We start from the raw sequence: 18,237 nt of genomic DNA on the forward strand, positions 1-18,237 counted from the left end.
TAATAGCACAAGGTTGGAAACACACTTCTCTTTTTCTTCTGTTACTCTGTTTCCTGTCATCATGAAGGTTCTGTTCCTTGTATTGTGTGTTTTGTCTGTGACGGCTCTCAGTTTCGCCAAGGATGGGAAAGCAGGAAAGGGTTCTAAAGCAAAGCAACACAAAGCACCGAAAATCGAGGAGGAGGATAATGTTCTTGTCCTAACAAGTTCAAATTTTGCCCGGGCCCTTAAAGAAAATAAGTATTTATTGGTGAAATTCTGTAAGTACAATCAAATGACTTGCAATATTTACATGAATAGTGTGTCCAGCATTCACTGATATGAAAAAATATATTTGTTTTTCAAAATTAGTTTTTCTGTATAGATTCCCCAACCCCACCCCCTACACACACACACACACACACACACACACACACACACACACACACACACCACACACACACACACACGTTTTTTGTTTTTTGTGCACAGAGCTTTCTTCACCATGAAGGGCATTTTACAGGTGGCCGTAGTGTACAGCACTCCTACAGGATGACAGATGCTGCTGCGGCTCATCAAAAATAAAAAATATACACTAATAATACCAATTTGTTTTGCTTAATTTTAAACCAAGTGAAACAACCTATATTGCCTTTCACATTTTAATTTCATCCATCATGATTCTTTTTTGGTTGCTATATTATATTTCATGTATTCCAATCTGTTACAATTGGAGAATGCTTATTTATTTGCTGTATGTTAGAGGTCTATTGGTCGGGTGTCTGATTATATTGTTTTATTATCCTGTGTCTACATATATGTATATGTAGTATAATGGAATAATAGTTTTTTTTCACAGGAGAGTCATGTATCTTGTTTAGATTTTTTTCCACAAATTTCAGATTCTTTTAGATTCTTTTTCTGTAATTCATGATTTCCAGCTATTCCAGATTTCCAACGTCTAAAGATTTGTTTAGGAAATTTTTTGTGTCTAGCGTATACTATTGTCTGTACAATGTCTTTTCTCTGGTTCCATTTCTTAGTGTCAAGGACAAGCGCTGTCTTTTCATTTTGTAAATATATAGGGCATTTATATTGCCAAGCGCAGGCTTATTTGTTTACAAGCTAGCACTTGCTAAATGTAAGCCCCTATTTCTGGGAGATGAGTGCATTTGATTTTAGCTGCATGGTGTTTGAAGCATATAGGTCAGTGTAGGACCTGCATATAATGATATTTCCATGATGCTAGGATGTAGGCTTAAATGTTTTGATCAAAATATGAACCAATACATCATGTTTTCATTTTATTAGATACACACATATACAGTCTTAAGGACAAGCACAACTGTATTTTTGCCCAGTTCTTAGTAAATGTTAATATTTTGTTTGCTGTATAGTTTAATACTGATTAAAAAGTAGATATTTAAAATAATTTAAATAAAAATAGTTTTAGTTTCTTATTAACATTAAAATTATATCAAAGCAAAATATTGTAAAATGTAATAAAAGTAATTCTGATATCCCTTGGTTATTTGAACCTGTGTGTTATGGTAATGTATCTTATAGACAAAAAGGGTCATCTTTGTAAATTACACCCCCTGACTCTCTTCTTTTCATTTGCTAAATATACTCTGTAACAAGAATGTGTATCAAATATTACCTGTAATGTAAAATTGTTTTGTTATTATTCTGAGGGAAGGCATGTATGTGTGCGTCATCTCTAGATATTACTTGACTTCTAAAAGCTGTATTTATCATCCTGTAAGATTCAAAGCCACTGACATTGGGCAGATGGTGCAATTAGGTGTGCATACATAACTACCCTCATAAGAGAGAACATAGAGTTGTCAAAACCCCATTTAAGACTTTGATATACAATACCACAAGATAAGTCCATATATCCATTCACATTATTAACATTTAATGCTGTAATACCCTATTTATTAGGGTACCTTCTTAAACTCCATCAGTTGAAGCGTATTCTTATTTATTGATAGACATTGAAAAGTTGCATCTCCCAAAAAGTTAAGTAGTCATATTTTAATACTCACAATATATATATATATATATATATATATAAAAAAAATTTAAAATGGCAATCAAGCATCTGTGCAGGTACATACTTTGTAAATACCCAACATATGATTGCTAGAATGTGAAAATATTTTACGACAGTGTTTACTTTTCATTTAAAGATATAACATTATTCCCCTACACACTGTGGGACATATGTACATTTATAATGTGCTGAACAATCCTACTCTTACACGTAGGGCTTAAAATACCTTCCAATACAAATATTTGCTAAGCTCTATTATTTTCTTTTATTTCTCTGTTGTGTGATAAGGACTAAGGGACTGATAAAGAGAGAAATGCTTTGATGTATTCCCCTTGCATGACCTTGTGTAAATTGATTGACTTAGTGGACAAGAGAATTTGTGCATTTTCATTGTACACTAGTATATTTAATGCTAGTTCCTTAACATGACCATTAAAGAGACTTAGGCTGGGTACACGCTACAGGTTTTTCATCCAGTTATCATACCTATCACATGATAAATGACTGTTTGGTCAAATATTGAGTTAATGTGTACGTTCCCACAATCGTATTTTATCGTACCAAAGCACATCCTATTGTTTGATTTGATTTTATTAACTTCCTAAAAATAGCTATTAATGATGGAACGATGTTGGGCAAATGTGGAAGTGTGTATGGACTCATGACCTGCCAGGGGCAGACCTAGACTTTTTTTTTAGGAGGGATCGATTTTGCACAGCCATGCCCTTCTTCACTCTGTTTGATTCGTCCTGCCTCCTTTTCACCGATGATCAGATTTCTCCACTGCAATTTAATGGGATGAAGTTTGTTGCTAGGGGGGGGTGGGCGATTGCCCCGATTACCCCCCTCTGAATCCACCAATATGACCAACAGTGTAGGCAGATCTCTAAAGAGTATGTAGAGTCACGATCTTTTCAGCAGATGGTTATGAGAGATGAAAAGCACAGGTATTAAGGTAAGTCATGTAAAATCATGTAGGTGTGTACACATGAATCTACATGATCATCGGGACTTTCAGTCGTTGGTGAAATCGTTACAGACATCTCATCTGCAGCAATTTTCTGTAGTGTGTACCCAGATTAAAGTTGGTGTCACACAGCCAATTTTTCTGAGGTATCTGTATTCTTCTCATAGCTCTAGACAAATGCTGGGGCTGTATGATGCTGCATTGGATGTGAGTATTAGGGCCAAACAGAGATTGTGGCTACTGATTGGTCCATCCACTCAAACATCTATCTCTGCTGCCATTTTAAAGTGGCAAATGTAATTGCATTGTCGGTTCTGTATTATTGGGAAAAAATGGCTGCATGGTGATGCATCCGAGCTCTGGCCAGGGGAATCACCACAATATTAAAAATATATGTGGTAGATGTAAGTGGAATTTTAATATCACAGAACATCTGCACATTATTGCCAATCAGGTGCATACCTTTATAGTTACCGTGCACCCGGCTGTAGATCAGCTTTTCCACACAGATAATGCAACATGTCATAAGGTTAGAAAAGTCATAGGGGGAGATTTACTAAAGAGCGATTTTGCCAAACTGCATGTTTTTTGTCGCTTTGATGTATGCTATGTAAACTGTGTGTTTTAATAAAGGGCAGATGGCACATCAAAGTGCATTATTTAAAACTCTCTCTCTCTCTCTCTCTCTCTCTCTGTGTGTTAGGGGATTTAGACTGTAAGCTCCAATGGGGCAGGGACTGATGTGAGTGAGTTCTCTGTACTTATTTCGCAGTGCACTATATAAATAAATGATGATGATGATGATGATTTCCCATTGGGAAGAATTTGTATCTAATATCCGGACAGGTGTGGGGTTATTTCTTTTCTTTATAATATGATTCTTGCCCCTAACACCCAACTTGCTCAGGGGCGCACGCAGGATTTTTAAGGAAAAAAAATATATAGAGAGCTGCTGCGCATGCTTCCGCACATGCGCAGCAGCTCCATTTTGGCGGCACTGTATTGTACAGCAGCCGCTGCACTGTCAAAGATGCGTCTGCGGCAGTGCTGTATTGTACTACAATACAGCACCGCCGTGGACGCTTCTTTGACAGCGCCGCGGCTGCTGTACAGTACAGTACCGCTAGGTAGGGGCACTGTTTAGCCCCCTTTTCTTCACGGGGGGGACGGGAGAACCAGAAACCCCCCCCTGTGTGCGCCCCTGCTGCTGAATCTTTTAAAACTGCATGTCAACAGTACCTGGCGATCTTGCTTGACCAATAAAGATGGTTGCTCATTCATCAATGCACAGCTAAAGCTTTAATCAATTGAGTCCAGCTTCTGGGAAGGCCTACTGTCAAGAATTGCACAAATTGTTAGCACTCGACTTCCCCAGGATCCACTCACAATTATATTTATGCAAACCGAATGCCTTAGCTAATAGTCCCACAGACAAATTGATGCGTCATATATGCAACACAGACAAATTTCAAATAGAATGAAAAAGCATTGCATAATATCAACCAACCCATAAACTTGTCCAGCACAGGGATGAATTTCCTGAACCACAAAAAAAAGTCCGTCCCCACCAGAAGAAAATAGCCCCCTGCTGAAAGCACTAGGGCTCTTCCCAAACACCCCTGGGGCGGAGTGTGAGGGACAATAAAATAGGTAATTCAGTAAATTTTACTGGTGCACTACAGGTCTCAGCAAATCCTGACATGTCCAAAAGTTGTTTGGGTATGTTGGCATTTGTATCACTATTTTCTTGTCCATGGATATCTTTTTATTTTAACATCACAGAGCTAGTAATGTGGCAGCTACCAGAAATAATGATGATAATAATATTATTATTATTATTAATAATAATAATAATAATAATAATAATAATAATAATAGTATATATAAATAAGGAGTATGTACATTTGATTTTATGAGCATATTTGCAAAATACACTTCTTAATTTCTTTTTCTAGATATTACTTTATCTGGGCCCTCACAGACAGTGAAAGAAGAGTTCTCTGTAGCTGCAGGACTTCTGAAGGAGGACATGCCAGATGTAAGGTTTGGCCAAGTTGACATCACCATAGAAAAAGATCTTGGGAAGGAATTTAAAATCAAGGAATTTCCAACACTTAAACTTTTTGTCAATGGTGACAGGAAAATCCCAATAGTCTGCAAAGGTATGTCAATAACCCTAAAGTGCTCCTCTCATGCAGAATGGGAATTTTTGTCTGTTAAGGCGGCTCTGTTTTAGGTATTAACTAACTGCCCTACAGCATTCCTTTTTTATGTGCGTTTGTTGCAATTTTTACCATCTATTCTTACTCTCTAGTTTTTACAAGCAAATATTGGTTGAAAAGGAGCATATTAAAATGCAAAAAAAAGTACACTGTTATGAAATTTTGTAAATGTGACATTATGGGGATCGTAAGCCCCATTGTAATAACATAACATGTAACCTGTGTGGGTACAGCTGCTCTGCAGCACAATGCCAATTATGGAACATCTGTTGGCAGTATAGTGGATAGTACAAAAACATTACCAGCAGAGTAATATAGTTTCCAAAATGACACTTAGGGGGGGAATTCAATTGGCCGCGTTACTGGTAAAAATAATGCGGCCTGCGCATTATTACCGTTATTACAGTAATAATGCGCTTAATTACCGTTATTACGGTAGTTTCAACGCTGGCTTTTTGCTCGCAGCTCCCTGAGCTGCAAGCAGCAAGCCGGATTAAAATTACCGTAATAACGGTAACAGCTTTAACGCCGCGCTAATTCTGGGGGAATTGAATTCCTCCCTTAGCAGCTGATTCAATTCAGCTGCCACTAATGTGACATTAAAGCTAATACAGTTAATACGGTAATTTTAAGCCTGCTTTCTGCTTGTGGCTCAGCAAAAAGCCGGCGTTGAAATTACTATATTAACGAGAATTGCACGCACTATTACTGTAATGTCGGTAATAGTGCGCAGGATGTGTTACTTTTTACAGTAACGAAGCCTATTGAATCTGCCCCTTAGAGTAATATATTTTGCCCTGAGCATACAGACAATTTAATAGTAGGTGGGTAATACCTAATGCCTGGGTAGCAGCTGGAGTAGCAGAAAGTGTCTGGCAGGTATATTCCTGGGGACCCTCATCACATTCGTGCTGTGAGGCCCCCAAAGTTCTAATTACATCCATTGACAACACAATTTAGTTCTATTAATACTTCTTCATGAAGGGGCTTTTAGTTAGAGATGAGGAACCCACACTAGGGATATAATATTTTGTAAAAACATAGTCTGGTCCCTGGGTTTGAAAGCTGGCACATCATGCAATAAGTAGCAGGAAATGATAAGTTAGAGGAAGTGACATCAGTTGATCTAATTCTTCAGTTAAACTTAGAGGGGTTCTTGCTGCACAAAAAAATAAATAAATCACAAATAGTTGAGACTGAATAATAAGAATACAGTAAATGACAAATTAGCAAATGCAAAACAAATATTGTATTCACACTTTTCTATTCATAATTTATTTCAAAATAGTTTTATACAAAGGATCAAAATTTACCGTACAAAGCTCTATACATATGCAAAGTAATTTGAATAAATAAAATTATTCCTGAGACAAAACATAGTTAAAATTAGTGCTTAGTACATCTAGTCACTATGAAATACAGACACAAGCATGCAAGCTTCTTAATAATGATTATGTAACCATTTATCTTGTATTTTCCTCTCCATTTAAGGTGTTAGAACGGCCTCTGCCTTTGTGACATGGATAAAAAGAAGAGTGGGACCTAGCTCTGTGTTAATTAACACCACAGACCTTTATGAATCCTTCATTCAGTCAGATAAAGTTACTGTTGTTGGATTTTTCAAGGTATGGAAATTATTTGGTTTATGGAGATGGAAAGATAAAAAATATTACAAAAGAGAATGTGACAACTGTAGCCAGTCCCATAGGGGGTCATTAGTTACAGATTATAAATAAAGATTAATGCGATAGTGACATCCTTGCCCACTGTCCTGTAATGTCTGGAAAACTCTCAAATTCAGGGTAGGTCTCAGTGTTGAATCACGTCATTTTGGCCCTGATGCTTTTGCGTCATTGCATTCAGGGGCGGGGCCAAAATGACCCGATTCGGAACACCCCGTCCTCTTCTGTCATCACACCTCACCTCCTGGAGGGAAAATGAAAAAGTTAGGAAGTACTTTTGGTCCAGCCCACGCGATGGAATGATGCGAAAAAGTCATTTTGCCACAAGGGGCGGGGCCAAAACAACTCCCATCAAGCAGAATAGGGGAGAGTGGCCTCCTCTCCTGGGAGTACGAGAGACCTACCTGGAATTCGGGAGTCTCCTGGACATTCTTGGAGAGTGGGCAAGTATGGATTACAGTAATTGATTTCACTTCTCTGGGAAGTGCAGCAGGACACAGAGATCGGGCAGCAGCAGGAGTTATAAATGCGCCCAAAATGGTCCAACATAGAACTGAGGAAGAGAACAAAAGTTAGGCCTGGAACTAGCGCCTCTCAGGTGGTTGTGATCATGAATTAGCAGTACCAATAGTCATTTTTTATTAGCAATTTGCCTTTAAGTTTAAGTGTAAGTTTGTAAGTTCATAATCAAGTCCATATTTTTGTTGGTGAAACACACACAAATTAAACATTTGTTTTCATAATACAACTGTGGGTGTAGGATCAGGAGAGTAAGCTGACAGAACATTTCTCAGACGCTGCAAGAGATGTCCCAGATTTTCCCTTTGGTCTTGTCAGTAATGAAGACGTTTTGTTACATGTTGGCATTACCAAGAATATGGTTGCAGTATACAAAAAGGTAAGGGATTCTCTGGTTTGAAATTGTTATTATAACCCATAGTGATTGTACAGTGAATAACATAGCTGGAAACTTTTTAAATAAGTTGACCCTCACACGTTACAATGACAAGTCTCCCATAGGAATGTCATATCAGTCTTTAGGTGAAGATCAACATTTTACCCTATGGTAAAACCAGAATTTAGATTATGCTTGACTTAAATGTAGAAAGTATATGCAAATGTGAATTAAATAGCTATTTACTTCTTGGTTTATATTTAAGCATTACATATCAATTTGAAGGTTATAACAACTGTCAGTAGCTGCAAAATATGGAATAAGTAATATTAACACGTATATGTCAACGAAAACATGTTCTCTTGGATACTGGTCTGACTGATCCTGAATTTTTTTCCGTAAACCCAAAATAAAACAACTAAGTCTTCATGTTTCCTATGTGTTAGTTGAAAGTTATACACCAGTTTTCTAATTCTGAAAACATTTTCACAGAGTGACTTTGGGAATATACTAATCACCAACTTGCGAAAAAGCGTTCTGTGTTTTTTATTATTTTTATGATAGTGTGTGCCATTAAAGCGTATCTCCACCTGAAATAACACATCCCCTATTATAATATATGTGGACACCTGGCCACACAATAATATTTTCAGGGAGGTGTCGCCCCCAAATTTGAAAAGCAGTTCCGCTAAACTAAACTACTTATCAACAACCAATAGTTAAACTTGTCTAACCCTATGAGCTGTTCTAATGGTCTCATTGGCTGCAGACTGGTAAGTCATCTAATGCCTTTTTCGACACAGGTTGTTTTTAGCCTCTGGTGCATAGGCAACAAGTGCATAGGGGGGGAAGGGAATACTAATACCCTGTATCCCCCCGCTCAGTGAAGGGATGAGAAATTTTAGCCCAAGGGGGCAAGACTCGACTTAGTGGCTGGGAACATTTTGGGAACATTTTAAAGGAAAAAAATGCAGGTAGTCCCGAGACCCAGCCCAAGGTAATCCACTATCAGACCAGCCCGACGGGCAGATGCCCCCCTGTCCCACATGCAGCCTGCCCCCGCTCCTACTTCCGTGAAGACCAGATTAACTGTTTCCAATATGAAGAAAATCTGTCATTTATAGCACTGCAAAATACTTGTTATTTCTCCTTTTTGCATAGGAGTGTGATTTATAGGTTGTTCTACAACAAAATATATATGTAATACTAGCTGAAGTACCCAGCATTGCCTGAGTTTAAATCTACAAGTTATTAAGTTATCAATGAGTTGGATGTAATTGTCAACATTTTAAAAATAATTAGTTTAAGATGCCATCCAAATCCATCCAGTGGAAGGCCTAGAACAGGCTCCCTGTATCAAAGTTCTGCCCAGCATACACCAATGGAAGGTCGGACTCCAAACACTCCGTTAGGCATCCCAGACCAATTGTCACTCCTCTCTGAAGTTTTAATCCAAATCCATCCAGTGGAAGGGCCAGAACAGGCTCTCCAGGTCAAGGTTCTGCCCAGCGTACACCAATGGGAGGTCCGACGGGACCCTAACCTACCTAAACCCTGGCCAGGATCCAACTGTACCACCTTGCGTTGATTTCACGCCAGTTGGTGCAGGAATGTCCGAATGTATAGCAGGACAGACAAACAAACAAACAGGCCAATGATTTTTATATATAATATATGCAAACAATAGTTTGGTGAAGGGCAAAGTTGTAATACTCCTTATCTTGCACTTGTTTGTATCACTATAAAGTTTCTTATACACAGACTTTACTGAGAAGTAACAACTAATACAATAATTGGTCACACTCCAAGGGGTAAATGTATGAAACGTTGATTTCTGCAAGTCTGAGGAAATCTGCAACTTTGCAGGGGAATTTTAAAGCGGCAATGGCTTGTAAAGGCAAACTTGCCTTTACAAGCCATTGCCGCTTTAAATTTCCCTGCAAAGTCGCCGATTTCCGGCGACTTGCAGAAATTAGACGTTTCATACATTTGCCCCCAAAAGTACAACAAAGTAATGAAATAAGTGTTCAGGTAGATGCCAGATCACTAGAGGTTCCACCATTCCATCTTATAGTAATTAATAGAACTGTACTCCTTTCAGTAGAGGTAATGATAGATTGCTTTTTGCATGCTCAATGTTTATATTTTGGCCAAGTAAATAAAGTACCACACTAAACTACTTTAATAGCATATATTTCACTACTTTAAGCTATTATAACAAAAACACATTTTTGTACATTTTTCTATAGGATAAACCTATCCACTATTTGATATCGGAAGAAGAAATTAAAAGTAAATTGGATCTTATTCGATTAATTCGTACATCCATCATGGATGTGGTAACAGAATATAACTTGGAGGTAAGCTAAACCACAGACTAAAATATGTTATTTACTGTATTTGTGGTTTTATTTGAGAAATAATGTACTTTATACATAAAAAGTAAATTCATATTTTGTTGGTTATATTATTTATGTTTATTTTCTAGACATCTGTGACTATATTTGATGTCCCCATTGGCAGTCACATTCTACTCTTTGCATCAAAAACATCAGAAATCTTTACTACAATGTATGAAAGCTATGAATCGGCTGCACTGGAGTTTAGAGGAAAGGTTTGTAATGTGATGCCGATGACATAGGGCCTGATTCATTAAGGATCTTAACTTGAGAAACTTCTTATTTCAGTCTCCTGAACAAAACCATGTTACAATGCAAGGGGTGCAAATTAGTATTCTGTTTTGCACATTAGTTGATGACTGTTTTTTCATGTAGCACACAAATAATTGATAGCTTATTTGTACACTGAAATTTAAATTTGATATTTGTGTGCTACATGAAAAAACAGTCAGTATTTAACTTATGTGCAAAACAGAAAACTAATTTGCACCCCTTGCATTGTAACATGGTTTTGTCCAGGAGACTGAAATAAGAAGTTTCTCAAGTTGAGATCCTTAATGAATCAGGCCCATAGAGCTTGAAATGAACAAAGAAGTTTAATTAAAGTAATTTCCTAACAGTAAAATATACAGATGCTCAGCAAGGTTTGTGCAAATGCAACTACATATTATATAATTTTATATATTGCTATAATATTATATGCACAAAAGTGGCTTCCTAAATATCTCTTTGGAAATGCAATAGTGAAAGTGGTGAAACATTACTCCAAAATTGTGCCCTCTATGCAGAGGTGGAATAGTTCATTGCGGGGCCCCTTACCTAAATTTGGGTAAGGGCACAGAGAGGCCATTCTTGCTTTTCAATAGAGCAGAGCAGGGGCCTCTTCTTACCATGTGCATTCCAGCGCATGCACTCAACTGGCACAGCAGAAAAGGCTCTTTTGAGAGCACCCCTTGCTCATCATTGGGGAACAGGGGTGTCAGGGCAAAGCGAAGACCTCAGAGGCCCCCCTCACCCCATAGCCACCGCACCTGTGTATTACTGAAAAATACACCTGAAATATCTAAAGGACTTATAAATAAATATGTCAGTTATCCTATAACACAACAGTGTCTCACACGCTTGCTGTGCAGACATATGGATTGATGGATACATGGACAGGGGTGGGGACAGTGATGTCACAGTAGCTCAAATGACTGTAATTTTTTTACCTGTATCAGATCCCAGCAGGACACTGCTTTATTTATTAATTTATAACAGAAGGTAACGGTGACTCTGCTCAAACTTCCAATCTAAAAAAGAAGTGGGGACATTACTACTCCCCAACTACATGATTTATTTATGTCGTTTATACATATTTTAAAGTCACTTGTGTATTATATTGCTATTATCCATGATTGGATGTAACATTATAATCAGTGAGCAGTGGTACCATTGCTTCAGTGGTCAGTATTGGAAATACTGCCAATAAAATCATTTCAACTCATTTATGGTAAGAAATTAGGTATCCACTGCAAATAAGCATTGTAGAAGCAGGGTACTGCATGCTCCTTTATGCTGTAACGCAACTTCTCCATGACTTATAATTAATAATTATTTTCCAAACATAATACAAAAGTAATATCAAACACAGTGGGCCTGATTCGTTAAGGAGAGCATAGTATGAAAATGAGTAAATTTGCTCCTGGACAAAACCATGTTACAATGCAAGGGGTTCAAATTAGTATATTATTTTGCACATGAGTTAAATACTGGCTGTTTTTTTCATGTAGCACACAAATACTTGATAGCTTTATTTTTACAGTGAAATGTAAAGTTGATTTAGGACATGCCCTACCCGAACTATAAGTCTGTCCCCACATTTTAAATTTACCTCCCCCTCCAATGCAACATGGTTTTGTCAAGTTGCAAAGTTACTCCTTTCCTTTCCCTTTCCCTTTTTCTTTCATTTCCTTAATGAATCAGGCCCAGTATGTCTAATTACAATTAGTGCTAAGTGATGCAATCATCTCATCATTAATTAGGAACACTTGCAAACAATGATATGTCCTCAACTGTAATAATAATGTTTTGCATCACCTTATTGTTTAATTAGAAATAAACATTGTTGGTTCAACTAATTGCCTTTTATGATCAGTTTAGCATTTATAAACAATTACTATTTATAATAAAATTACTGTTAATTTCAGATCACATCTATTACATATTGATTTCCCATTTATTAGCACTTAGCTATTATCCATATTTCAGATTGTCTTTGTTTTGGTTGACACTGATGAAAACCGTAATGGACGGATATTTGAGTATTTTCGTATCACAGAGGTTGATGCCCCAGCAGTTCGTATTCTAAACATAACAAGTGATATAAAGTACAGAATGCCGGCTGATGACGTCAGTTTCGAAAATGTCAGGCGTTTCTGCCAGAATTACTTGGATGGAAAGGCCAAGGTAAGGCGTAAGAATATGTTCCAATACTTTTTAATTTGCATGGTCAGCCTGACAGAATCTCCAGGCACCCTAAGTGTACCAGCTCTGCATATGTAATAGGTGAACGTGCTAATCCTGTGCTTATTTACAAAAGCTTAAAGATCATGTTTATGACAACTGTTTTGATCTGCAAGTTACTACAGATATAGGTGAACGACTGAATTGTTGTCCATTATGCATGTAATCATAAGTGTGTGTGTGCACATAATGGCACAATCCACACAATGGCACACTACACACAACGCAACATGGAGGGTTCATTTGTAGTTATCAGCCACAAAGCATGTGGAATTTTATATTCAGTTTACAATACTCTCGAATATCCTAATGTTTACAATTAGCTGTAGAAAATAAACCCATAAATGAAAGCAATGCCTAATTATTTATTTCTAAGTTAGACTATTTTTGCCAGTTATTCATTTATTAAGTCGTTTATCCAAATTATTGTGCAATATATTAATTAGAATGAAATGCATTTTCTTTTCTAGCCACAAAGAGACAGCGAAGATGTCCCCAGTGACTGGGATAAACATGCGGTAAAAGAGTTGGTGGGAAAGAACTTCAACAAAGTAGCTTTTAATAAATCAAGTAATGCCTTTGTCATGTTTTGTAAGTATGAGTCATGATGTTTTTGTAACGTTTTATTGACTTTATTACATGTTTTTTTTACACAAATAAAATTTAAACAAGTCATTAAGCTCTATACTACATAAGAAAAATATAGAAATATAGAACCTCTTTTCCTGTCAAAACTGATATGAAGACTGAATATAACCAGTTATCACCGGAGACAATCACTAATTAGTTATTAACTCTCTGAAATGCACTATATAGCATTATTGTATTAATCCTATTTGGAATGAGTAATACCAATGGATAATGATGATGGAAGCTATGTAGTCTATAAGGGTTCATACAATCGCGTTTTACCTGTGGTGAAGTCAGCTGCACTTAACACGTGTTGTAGCTGTGGCCATCATGCTGTATTATACAGATCATTTATCTTTATAGTAAATGCATCTTCTGTACTTGTTTAAATGCAGATGAACCCAGGATCTTCAAATACAGAACATGCATTTACCATAGAGATCAGTGATCTGTATAATAAAACACATTCTAGATGTGGCCACTAGAACTAACAGCACCACAAAACATAATGTGGTGTCTAGTGTGTATCAGTTCTAAAGCCTTAAAATATCTCTGCTGAAATATTTCCTTTAGAAGATTAAACAAAGTATCAATAAGTTAGAATCGAACAATAGACAAATCCCAATCTACAAAAAGAAGCATTTTGTTTCATCCATGGTCCATCCGTTATTCACCATAAATGCTATTGTGGACCAAGGGCATGTTCTCCAAAGGGATCAACGATCCATAAGCTTGAAGGCATCTCACAGTGCATTGCACCACAAGGAAAGTACATGTGTGTATTAACACTGAAGCTTGATCTCAATCTGCAGACAGACTTTAAACTATGCCCAGAGACAGTGGGACACAATAAAGAGACCCCTGCAGTTCACTGGTCCGATCTCAGGAGATGTTGGGCACAACATAAGCATCTGAATGAAAGTTAAAGCATTAGCACGTCCGACTTTGTGGTCCTAACCTTGAAAACAACATTTATTGTAAGGGATATTTTTTAAATGCATTTTAATAACTTGCCATTTTCAGAACCAGCAATTTTCTTTTCATTACAGATGCTCCCTGGTCCGTACAATGCAAGGAACTTTATCCAGTGTGGGAAGAATTAGGAAAAAGATACTTAAATAACCAAAATGTGACAATTGCCAAAATAGACTGTACTGCCAATGACATCCAGCTCATAGTGCTGGATCGCTACCCCTTTTTTCGGTTCTTCCCTGCTGGATCAGATACCAAGGTATGTCGCTATTACATCTCAAAATAGGACATATTTAGCGATATTTGAATGGGTTCTTTAGTAAATTAATAATCTCCCATCTACTTATTTGTGTCCTATCTGCATTGTAATGGGAATGACACAGGGATAGACAAAATTGAGCCACAGGCAGGGATCACTATTGAACCCCTTGATGAATGCTGGACCAGCGGCTAAGTGCACTCTACCATGTTTCATTGACAGCCATTTTGCACTGACCCTAATTTGTTTTTAAAAAATGTATATATATATGTTTATATGTAAATTTTCACTAGACCACACAGCACACACCTCACCCTAAGGGCTTAAGGAGCGCAAAGGAAACAAAAATGGAGTAACTTTGCACCTTGGCAAAACCATGTTGCATGGGGGCGGTGTAAATTTAAAATGTGGGGACAGATTTATAGTTGGGGTGGGGCATGTTCTAGATCATTTTACTTTTTGATAAATGACAACATATCATAACAGCCTTTTCTTTTTAATGAATTTGAAGTCAGTTCGCTATACAGGAGAACGTACTATCGAAGCATTCACAGAATTCTTAGAAAATGAACTCAGATCATCGCATAAGGGAGAAGAGGTAAAACTATATTTTATGTTTTTGCAAAATGTCAATAGATCTGAAAATATAGATGTGTAGATTGGGCTTTGATATGTTTTTTTTTTAACAAGAATGACGATTGTCTATCAAGCTTTGTAGGTTTATCCTACACCTCATGAATGCGCAGTTCTGGTCTTCAGAATTCATTGTAAAACGCCTGACAACGCCCAACACAGTGAGAAGGGGACAGGGAGGAGTGAGGAGGAAGGAGGATGCTGGGTTCTGGGTGCCGCCGGATTGGTATTTTTTTTCTGTTGTGACAGCGGCACACCTGTGATAGCACTGCGGCACCCCAGGGAGCCGCGGCACACACTTTGGGAACTGCTATCCCAAGGGAACTCTTCCAGATTGCTTCGCACATCCCAGATATCAGGGATCAGACTTGCAGCCTCTTGTAGCATTCCCCTATTTGCAGGGTCCCACCGTGTAGATATAGACCAGGGTGTAAATGTATTAACATGCGGGTTCTTCAACACCCGCGAGTTCAGCGTCTTTGGCGAATAAATTTAAAGCGTCGCTGCATTGTAAAGCTAAAGTTCCCTTTACAATGCAGCGTCGCTTTAAATTTAATATCTTTGATCAGATTTCAATAATTAGATTTAATTTCTCAAATTAATGTTTTATTTCATTTTGTGCAGATGCACACCTTTCAACTGTTCAGATTTTGATTTTAATCTCTGATAATTTGTTTTCATATATTACTTGAACAGTTTACTGTGCATTTTCTTGGGTACTGTACTCTTCTAGTGCTGCACTTTTATTCTATCTATAATATAAATGTCTAGTGGCGTGAGTTAGTCTGTCTGTGTGTGTAAAAAATAAAACCAAGCTGCAGCGCCACCTGCTGGGCAGAGTTATACACTGACCTACTAAATTCTTAGTGTGTGTGGAAAAAAAAATTCAGAAAGGGCTGAAATTTGGTAAGATGTTTTTAATTTGTTAATTTAATTTGTTAATTGTTAAAAGTGTTTATAAAGATTTAAAAAAAATATATATATATTTCTTGAAGGAGAAGTGACAGTTGGGAGTGGTTGGTGGTTGCCGGGGGTGACAGTGGGGAGTGGTTGGTGGTTGCCGGGGGTGACAGTGGGGAGTGGTTGGTGGTTGAGGCCTGGCCTATGGCCCAAATGCATGACAAGAACCTTTTTAACACCTTAAGTAGCTTGATTTGACTAGAATGCATGAGTATCATGCACGGGTTAACTTGTTTCTTATATGTTTAAACACTTGGAATTGGCACTTTTTAATAGCCATTTGGTGTAACACATGATATAAATAAAAATATATATTGTGGCAAAGAGGCCTATTTTCCACACCTCTCCTGCATAGGGACAGGTAAGGTGCTGGAGAATCTGCAGCTCAGAAATAAATTTACTTTAAAACTGTGCGGCGACCGCTGACCATACCTTTCATGGCCGCCGCACAGCGTTCAGATAAATCCACGGGGAGGGGGAAGAGGCTATTGATCAACACCGCCGCCTCTCTGCTCCATCCCCTTCCCTCCACTCACTGACTGTCGGACGTGACATCATCATCACGGCCCGACAATGTCAGTGAGTGGAGCAGAGGAGACAGAGCAGAGAGGAGCAGCTTTATGGAGGCAAGGTAAGGAAAGACGTGGGGAGGAGGGAGGAGAAGGAGGGCCTGCGGCGGGGGGGGGGGGGGGGGGGGCGCCGGTTTTTAAAGTGTTCCTGTGGCGGGGGGGGGGGGGGGTCGATTTTTGCGGTGGGGGGGACGCCGATTTTGACAAAGTGCCTAGGGCGCCAAGGACCCTAGCACCGGCCCTGAGTTAGCAACTTCTGAATGTCTTTTTCATAACCATTATATAAATAGCTTATGATGATGATAACCAAAGCTGTTCATACATCTATTGACATGGAAGACAGAACATATCATATTGTGACAACAGTTTAGTTTGTGTTTAGTTTCAGTCCAATGATGAGAATAGGCCTACCACAATTGTCAAAATGTTATTTTTAATTTAAAGCTGCACTACCATCTAGGTACAAATATTTTACTATGTTTCCCCTCCCCCTACGGGCGTTTGTTGCTTCATGCAGCTATTTTTCCCGGACTCAAAAAACTTCTGTGATCAATCAAGTTCACCATTTTAAAATGGCATTTGTGAGGGATTGTTGGCAGGAGGACTAATCACACTCTTCATTACAGCCTGTCATTGGTTCTCCTGCTCACATACTCCCCAGATTTTGGCCAGAGGGCTGTTACATGCACCTGCTCACCCCAAGACTTCATCTAGATGAATGGGCACATTGACAAAATATTTTACAGGATGATTGTGTAACACTAAAACTTATATCAGCATGATATACTGTATGTATATATATATATATATATATATATATATATATTGCAACAACCTATAACTGTTACAACATCAATTTAGAACATTCCAAGTTATTAGTACAAAATATCCACAAATACCCTTTACTAACTACCATATCTGTTATTTTAAGGAATCAAGACACTCATCAAATGGAGACAATGGAAAGCAAAAGAAGGAAGAACTTTAGGAGCTTATTTCTGTCTTTAACACCAAAAGTTTTTTTGCAAAATAAAATACTGCATATACTGCAAAATAAAACCCAGAGGTGATTTAATCAGTGTTGTCATATCAAAAAAATTGTATCAGGTCCCAGATTGGCAGCTTGTAAAGGTCATTACAAAAATGTAGAGTGTTTCTAGTTACACAAATGGGTCTAATTGTCTGCCTAGCTCATTCATAGGTGCACAACGTTGTTATATATATATAGTGCCCCCTGAAATTGATCTGTGGCTTCTTTTGCGGTGTTGCGGATCTGACTGGAAAATGTTGTTACCAGCACATAATTCAGGCGCTGAAGGTAAAAAAAATTGTTTTATGATACTGTAAATCTTTCTAGCCGCTTCTTTTCAACAAGGAAGATGCCTCAAAAATATGAAAGTTTGGTTGTGCTTGATGAAGATGCCATAATCCCATGGTGCATTCAATCATACCTAGCCAATCAGTTCATTTAGAAGCATTGATGCCATGTACACATCAAAGTATTAA

The 18,237-nt window shown here is 37.8% G+C and overlaps 1 protein-coding gene across 2 annotated transcripts; it reads left to right on the plus strand.

Annotated features, from left to right (window-relative positions):
- Positions 1-17,806, plus strand: PDILT (protein disulfide isomerase like, testis expressed). 2 transcript variants are annotated; one of them, XM_075181498.1, is made up of 11 exons: positions 1-260; positions 4,961-5,167; positions 6,719-6,852; positions 7,670-7,807; positions 10,054-10,164; positions 10,293-10,418; positions 12,454-12,651; positions 13,179-13,299; positions 14,388-14,569; positions 15,081-15,167; positions 17,663-17,806. In XM_075181498.1, the coding sequence occupies exons 1-11, from the start codon at positions 62-64 to the stop codon at positions 17,717-17,719; spliced, it is 1,560 nt and encodes a 519-aa protein (XP_075037599.1). In that variant the 5' UTR covers positions 1-61; the 3' UTR covers positions 17,720-17,806. The 2 variants fall into 2 exon arrangements, with proteins under 2 accessions (XP_075037599.1, XP_075037600.1); XM_075181499.1 differs by having other exon boundaries at positions 15,085-15,167.
- The last annotated feature ends 431 nt before the right edge of the window (positions 17,807-18,237 follow it).

The sequence above is a fragment of the Mixophyes fleayi genome, chromosome 7, assembly GCF_038048845.1.
Source record: "Mixophyes fleayi isolate aMixFle1 chromosome 7, aMixFle1.hap1, whole genome shotgun sequence".
NCBI classification, from domain to species: Eukaryota; Metazoa; Chordata; class Amphibia; order Anura; family Limnodynastidae; genus Mixophyes; species Mixophyes fleayi.

Bases quoted from the DNA above. Each gene is read 5' to 3' on its own strand.
- PDILT (XM_075181498.1), top strand. From the start codon at position 62: ATGAAGGTTCTGTTCCTTGTATTGTGTGTTTTGTCTGTGACGGCTCTC. The intron at 12,652-13,178 runs GTAAGGCGTAAG...TTTCTTTTCTAG, and splicing joins ACTTGGATGGAAAGGCCAAG to CCACAAAGAGACAGCGAAGA. The intron at 14,570-15,080 runs GTATGTCGCTAT...ATGAATTTGAAG, and splicing joins CTGCTGGATCAGATACCAAG to TCAGTTCGCTATACAGGAGA.